The 7379-nt window shown below is 40.8% G+C and overlaps 1 protein-coding gene across 1 annotated transcript in view; it reads left to right on the forward strand.

Annotated features, from left to right (window-relative positions):
• Positions 1-6024, forward strand: part of USP16 (ubiquitin specific peptidase 16) — a 35563-nt gene extending 29539 nt beyond the window's left edge. Inside the window, exons 17-18 of the mRNA XM_024752890.1 lie at positions 5531-5687; positions 5804-6024. Of these exons, the coding sequence (XP_024608658.1) occupies positions 5531-5687; positions 5804-5928 (282 nt within the window). The 3' untranslated portion in view covers positions 5929-6024. The remainder of the gene's footprint in view (positions 1-5530; positions 5688-5803) is intronic.
• Positions 6025-7379: the final 1355 nt, after the last annotated feature.

The following is a 7379-nucleotide window of genomic DNA, read 5'->3' on the forward strand; positions in this document are numbered from 1 at the left end:
CGATTTTTTTTTTTTTTTTTTTTCTGTACACGGGCCTCTCACTGCTGTGGCCTCTCCTGTTGCGGAGCACAGGCTCCGGACGTGCAGACTCAGCAGCCGTGGCTCACGGGCCCAGCCGCTCCGCGGCACGTGGGATCCTCCCGGACCGGGGCACGAACCCGCGTCCCCCGCATCGGCAGGCGGACTCTCAACCACTGCGCCACCAGGGAAGCCCCTGGAATGATTTTATAGCAGATGTGAATGCTATATAGAGGTCTAAAATGATCCTCACACTGCTAAAATTGCTTTCTTTCTGTAGGTGAGAAGAAACACGTTTACACCAATGCTAAGAAGCAGATGCTAATTTCCCTTGCTCCTCCTGTTCTTACTCTTCACTTAAAGAGATTTCAGCAGGTACCCCTTGTTCGTTACCTAAAATTTGTTTTAAATATGTGACACCTGCTTTATTTGTTATTGTCTCAACATATTACTGTGGTTTTTTTGGCTTTCTGTTATTTCTTAATTCTAACTTCAGAGAAGTAGGAAAGTAAAATAATACATATGTTTATGTTACCACACAAAAGGGGTTTGATGAAGATGCATGTCAAGGTGGAAGAGAAATTTAGGCACAATCACACCTCAGTTTTACTAGAACTCATGTTGCTCTTTTTAGATATATTAGCATTTTACTTTAATCTTATTTTCAGGTTTAGAGAAAGAAGACCAGTTTACTAGTTATATCTCACACTTGGGAAATTTAGTGATCTGTGTGGTATCTTATTTTTACTGACCCTTGATAAAAAGGCATTGATTGGTACCTTGGCTTTACATCATTTTGGTGACTCCATCTTTTCTGGAAGACTTTTTCCTATGAGCAGTACAAGTTGTAAATTCAGTTCGAGTCCCAAAGTACCTTCGTAGTGTTTTCTCTTCTGTATGAGTTTGACTAATTGGGTGGGTGTCTATGAACAGTTCACCAAGCTTGGTTAGAAAGTGAGGCTGAAAGTGTATGCTTCACAGAAGAGTATTCTGCTGTTGCCGAGTTGGTTTTTTTTTTTATGTTTATTTTTTATTTACTTGTTTTATTTTTGGCTGCTTCGGGTCTTAGTTGTGGCACATGGGCCCTGTAGTTGTGGCATGCGGACTTAGTTGCCCCGTGGCTTATGGGATCTTAGTTCCCCGACCAGGAATGGAACCTGCGTCCCCTGCATTAGAAGGCAGATTCTTAACCACTGGACCACCAGGGAAGTTCCTGCTATTGCTGACTTTTAAGCACTCAAAACCTGTTGTCTAATCTGGCTTTTCCAGATGCCTAAAGCAGAAACATTGAGAGTTTTCTTATAGGAGCAGCTATCTCAATGTGTTGGACTGTGTATGTATGTATGTGTGTGTGTGTGTGTGTGTGTGTGTGTGTGTGTGTGTGTGTGTCTGTTGCACTTAGCAAAAACAAATCAACTGGAAATCAATTAGTAGTCAGGGGGATAGAGTCTTCTAAGCAGATTGAACTAGGGCTAGATGTTAGTGTTCTTCTGGGCATTGGGGTGGGACTATAGTTTACATAACATGTACAGCTTTTCCAGGAAGAGAACTTAATGTATTATCCTTCTTTTATAGGCTGGTTTTAACCTACGCAAAGTTAACAGACACATAAAATTTCCAGAAATCTTAGATTTGGCTCCTTTTTGTACCCTTAAATGTAAGGTAGGTGGAACTTGCCTTTTTGGGAAAATCCTTTAAAGGGAAATCATAGCTTATTACCAAATACTCCAACAGCAACTCACATATGTATGAAGTTGATAGGAACTACTGAGTAGACTGGGTCTTTGATCTTTGTACCTTTATAATGTCAAGATCTGTGATGAATCATGTTGAACATTAGGTTGTTATTTCAGTTCAACATTTTTTTGAACCCCCATTATTGTGGCAGACGTCTTGGGAGCTGAGGGCATATAACTAAAGATGAGCAGATATATTAATGGATAATCTCAATTTAATATGGTTGAGTGATAGGATTGGTATACACAGAGCAGGGGTGATATGCACTTAACCCAGCATGTTGGTGGTTCAGGGAAGGCTCTGGAGGCTCTGCCTCAGAGGCTCTGCCTCAACTGCTACTTCAAGGAGTAAGACTTAGTGTAATGAATCAAGAGGAAGCACATTTTCCAGGCAGAGGGGACAGCAGGAGCAAAGGCAGGGCATGTAAAGTGGCACAGCGGGTGCCGGGGACTGTCTGTATAAGCAGGTCTAGAGCTTACAGTACAAGGTCTGGGAACGTTAGGAGATGAAGCCAGAGAAGTGAGAGAGGAATGAGGTTTTGGAAGATTATCGTGATGAGAAACTTGGGCTTTATTAGGTATGCAGTGGGGAGCCACTGAAGAACTTAAAGCAACAGGGTGACACAGCCAGGTCTGTATATTACATAGGTTACTTGCTGAAGCAATGGAGGCTGGATTTTAGGAGGACAAGAGTAGAGGCAGGGAAGTTAGGAGGCTGTTGAGTTAATTGTCAGTAGATGATGACAGCCTAAACTAGGGCTGGAGATGAGATTGAAGGAATATTTCAGGAGGTAAAATTAAGACTTTTGATCTCTTGCCTCTGGAAGATGAGGCAGAGGCCTTTAAATGGATGCTGAGGGTGCTACAGAAGGAGTTGAGTATGATTCCCAGGGCCTGATTTGAGTGTCTGGGCAGTTGGGAGTGCCATAAATTGAGGTAAAAAACACAGGAAGAAGAGCAGGTTGGGAGGCGGAGAAAGGAATAATAATAAGTTCAGTTTTGGAAACATGGAGTTTCAGATAGTTTTGAGATATTCATGTGGCTATGTTTAGAAAACATTTGGATGTACATGTCTGAGGGCCAGAATAGAGGGGTTAGGGCTGGAGATAAGGATTCGGAAATCAATACATAGGTGGTGGTTAAAACTATGAGAGGATAGGATCTCTTGTGTAAACAAGGAGAGAGAAAGAAGAGATACTTAATGACAGAACTCTGGCGAGCATCGGAGTGTAAGAGGTGTAGGTGGAAGAAGACACCACCGAGGATATCAGCGAATCTCCATGTTGAAGAATTTGGAGAATAAAAGAAGCTATACTGTTGTTCTTTATTCAGATTTTAAATACTACAGTGAATTGTCATTCTTTTTATGTTACTACCATAGGCCAGGGCCACTTTTGCTGGTATATGCATACTTCAGATATTTTGGCTTCCGTTCCAGACCACAATAAAGCAAATATTGCAATAAAGCAAGTCACACGAATTTCTTGGTTTAGTGCATATAAAAGCTATGCTTACACTGTATTGCAACCTGTTAACTGTGTAATAGCATTGTGTCTAAAAGAACAGTGTGCATATCTTAGTTAAAAAATACTTTATTGCTAAAAAATGCTAACCATCATCTCAGCCTTCAGTGAGTTGTAAGCTTTTTGCTGGTGGAGGGTTTGAAATATTTTGAGAATTATCTGTGACACTGAGACACCAGGTGAGCAAATGCTATTAAAAAAATTGGCACCGATAGACTTGCTCAGTGCAGGATTGCCGCAGACCTTCAATTTATTAAAAAACGCAGTCTCTGTGAAGCACAATAAAGCAAAGTACAGTAAAATGAGATATGCCTGTAAATAGAAATAGCTCTGGTTGGATTAGTTTTGAATATAGGGTCGTCAGGAATCCATCTTTTGCCTAAAATGCCATTGTCCTGTGTTCAGGTTTCAAGGAAAGGGTTAAGTGGCCTCAGTGTCAGAATATCAGAGAAAAAAACTAGAAAGTGTTAGACAGTATAGAGGTCATGGTAAATTTTTTAAGAAGTGTTGGTAACTTCAGTAGGTTGAGAAATGAATGAGAATATTAGAGATAGAGCATATAGATACATTAGAGCTTTTGCTGAAAAGGAAACGTGGTGCGTCAATGAAGATTTTTTTTTTAATACTAGGAGACTTAATTAGGTTTGTAGGCAAAGAGGAAAATATAGAAGTAAAAGATACAGAAAAGAGAGATAACTGAGCAGAGATCCTGGAGAAGACCAGAAAGGCTGGGATAAGGACACGAAGTTGGAGAATCTCTGAACCAAAGGGAGAGGAGACTTCACGTTCCTGAGAGCGGGCAACGTGCAGCTGGGTGGGTGGTGTCTCAGTTTTCCTGAAGTGGGAGGTGAGGTCACCTCTAAGGAGAGGCTACAGGTGAGCGGTGGAAGTTTGGTCTAGTTGCTGTGAAGGACCATCCATGGAAGAGGCAGCTGAGGACACACTATAAATTATACAGTCACATCGAGGACCTGGTGAGGTAGAAAATCATGTAATTTCGAGACTGCATGGTTACAGAATTGTTTCTTAGCAATGGCAGCTGTCTGTGTATGGGGTCGGGGAAGGTGCGTCGTGGAATTCAGAGCTGGGTTATGTGATGAGCTGGATGTGGTGGGTGTTGAGAGGTTGTCTGTAAGAATGACATGTGCATGTGAATCACATGGAACTCAATAGGTGTGAGGCGGGGTCTGAGACTCTGCCTTCCAGTAAGCTCTCAGGTAATGCGATGTTGCTGTTCCGTTACATATTGAGAAGTGAAGAGACTTTTTTTGGGAATGAGGCCAAAAGAGGCCTCATAGGCCAGGAGAAAACGAGGGTTGGAGGATCCTGTTAGGTTGACTAGTATAGGTGAGGTGAGAGTTGGAAGAATGGAATTGTAGACTGAGACTAGAAAATTAGTAAGATTTTTGAAGTTAAAGGGTTCTGAGTGATGACCGATTCCAGAATGTAGTCCTGGCTGTGGTTGGTTAAAATGGAATGGCAGGGAAAACCCTGTGAGGTTCATTGGCCACTGAAATCCCTGAGGAAGCTGACAGGATTTGGGGTGATGTAATAAGAGTTCTTTAGCAAATAGGGAGGCAAAGATTAGAGAGTGTAGTGACAGTACTGTTGAAGGGCAGTGATGCTTGTTCAGGAAGACTTTTTACAAGAGAACGCAAGTGGAGTAGTTGTCTGCGAGTGGCCCCCAGCTGGAACACCTGTCCCTGTTGCTGACCAGCCCTACGGCACATGTGATCTTAAAATAAGCAGCCTCCATGTTAGATGGGGAAAGTGAGCTCCTGAGAGGTCACATGTCCTTCTCACCAAATCTGCACGGGGTATTTGAAAATGTTATGGGGTGGTCTTGGGTGTGACCTAAATGCTATCCTCTTGCTGTTAAAGGTGTACATTTTGGGCTGGAAATAGGATGATGAGTTGTTGAGGTATTAATTATCTGATCCCAGACTCCTAAAGAAGCTTTGGCAAGTTCAGTTATTTAAGTATCTGGGCCAGGAAACTGATTATAGCAGGTAGACCCTGGTTTATGGTTCTTCCAGCAAGGCAAGAGCAATGGCAACTTTCTAGTAAAAACATAAGCGTGCTACCACTCAGTAGGCTGAGAAAAGGTAGGGAGAAAATAATAGTCCATTTCACACTCAGGACTTCTGCATTCTCGAAGGTTAGAGACCCTCTGCATAGTTTAAAATTGTCTTGTCAATGGCATCTGTATAAATGGGACTAGCACTAACTTTTGATTCCTGTTCATTTTTAAAGAATGTTGCTGAAGAAAATACAAGGGTACTATATTCCTTATATGGAGTCGTTGAACACAGTGGTACCATGAGGTCGGGGCATTACACTGCCTATGCCAAGGCAAGATCTGCAAACAGTCATCTCTCTAATCTTGTTCTCCACGGTGATATTCTACAGGGTAAGAAAGAGGTCTTACAGAATTCTGGTATTCAGCAGATATTTATGGCAAAACCAAAAAAGGATGAACTTGAATCTTTCCACTTATATATTTAATTTTACATTTCCTCCTGACAGATTTTGAAATGGAATCAACCAAAGGACAGTGGTTTCACATCAGCGACACACATGTGCAAGCTGTGCCTACAACTAAAGTACTAAATTCACAGGCTTACCTCCTATTTTATGAGAGAATACTGTAACAATTTCAAAAAGTGCTTTCTCTGGAAACATGTTTATGGCTTTTATAATGGCTGTAGTAATAAAAAAGTAAAGACTAACTGTAAGTCATGTTAACTTAAAATTAAATACATGCCAGAAGAAATCATGTTTATTGAAATACTGAAGGGAAAATACCTAAAAATTTACAGTGGTTTTGTATTGTCACAGTGGTTTTTATTCCTGCTTCCAGTTTCTGGAAAGGATTCTGAATTACTTAAGTCCTCTGTGCTTATTAATACGTCTGGGTGGTGGTTTGCAACACAATAAAATGAATTACCCCCAAAACTTGTTTTATTACTTAGAAGATTTTAAGTTGTACTGACATACACTACTAGAAAACATTTAGAAGAAAAAGTTTCAAACTGAAACTTCAAGTGTGTTCGTTAAAGCAAAAAAGTGTTAATTTTATAAGCATAGGTGTTTGACCTTGGTGGTAACATATATAATGCTTCTGATGCCATGCAGTGTGCATAAGCTGGGGTGTAAGCTGAACTCTGCACTTGTTCTGTGCAATTGTTAATCGACCCAAGGAAGACATTCATTGAAATCCCCTTAATGCCAGCCTCTGGCCAGAAAGTCTGTGAACTGTCCTAATTTCCTTTTTTTTACCCAAGCCAGCCACTGTTTCCAAGTTGCAAACAACCCTAAGAGCCTTAAGAATACCAAACCTGTCTAAACTTCCTGTAAGGTTCTCTATTAGGAATTCCTTGATGAGTTTACCTAAGACCCAGTCAGCCATACTGCATCCAAATTCCTTTGAAATACCAAAAACAGTATAAAATTTCACAATGTTACTCAAAGACCTTATATAACCAAAACATAGTAGCACATGTTCTGTAAAGTAAGTTAAATTAACTTCTTACTTTGGTCTTTGCTTTTTCAAAACTCCACTGTATAAAAACTGACTTGCTTCATTTATATGTCAGGAGGCATGTTTTCAGCTGCATCACAAGTATCTTTCTTTGTTCTTTGCTACCAGAATATATGTGTTTTAAGTCAGCTATTTAACACATCATTTAATGTTACTGAAACATGTCACCTCAGTCTTAGGGATTTTCAGAGCTGTGAAAAAATATTCACATCTAGTCCAGGGACTGACAGACTTCCTATAGGTAGTAAATGTCTTAGGCCTAAGTAAATGTCAAGGCCTAAATGTGTTAGGCCTTGAAGGCCACTTGGTCTCTGTCACAGCCATGCAACTCTGCCATTCCCTTGTAAAAAGCAGCCATAGGCAATATATAAATATACCTGATCATGGCTGTGTTCCAATAAAACTTACGTATAAAAACAGGCAGCAGGCCAGATTTATATTGCCAACAGGCCCCTCATAACTTAGGTGACTTGCCTTAAGTGCCACAGTTCATTTCATTAGCAAGGCTGAGACAAAACAGGTCATCCAGATCCAAGAACAGTGGTCCTCAGACAAAGAGGC

This window comes from Neophocaena asiaeorientalis, unplaced genomic scaffold, assembly GCF_003031525.2.
Source record: "Neophocaena asiaeorientalis asiaeorientalis breed wild unplaced genomic scaffold, Neophocaena_asiaeorientalis_V1.1 scaffold245, whole genome shotgun sequence".
Lineage (NCBI taxonomy): Eukaryota > Metazoa > Chordata > Mammalia > Artiodactyla > Phocoenidae > Neophocaena > Neophocaena asiaeorientalis.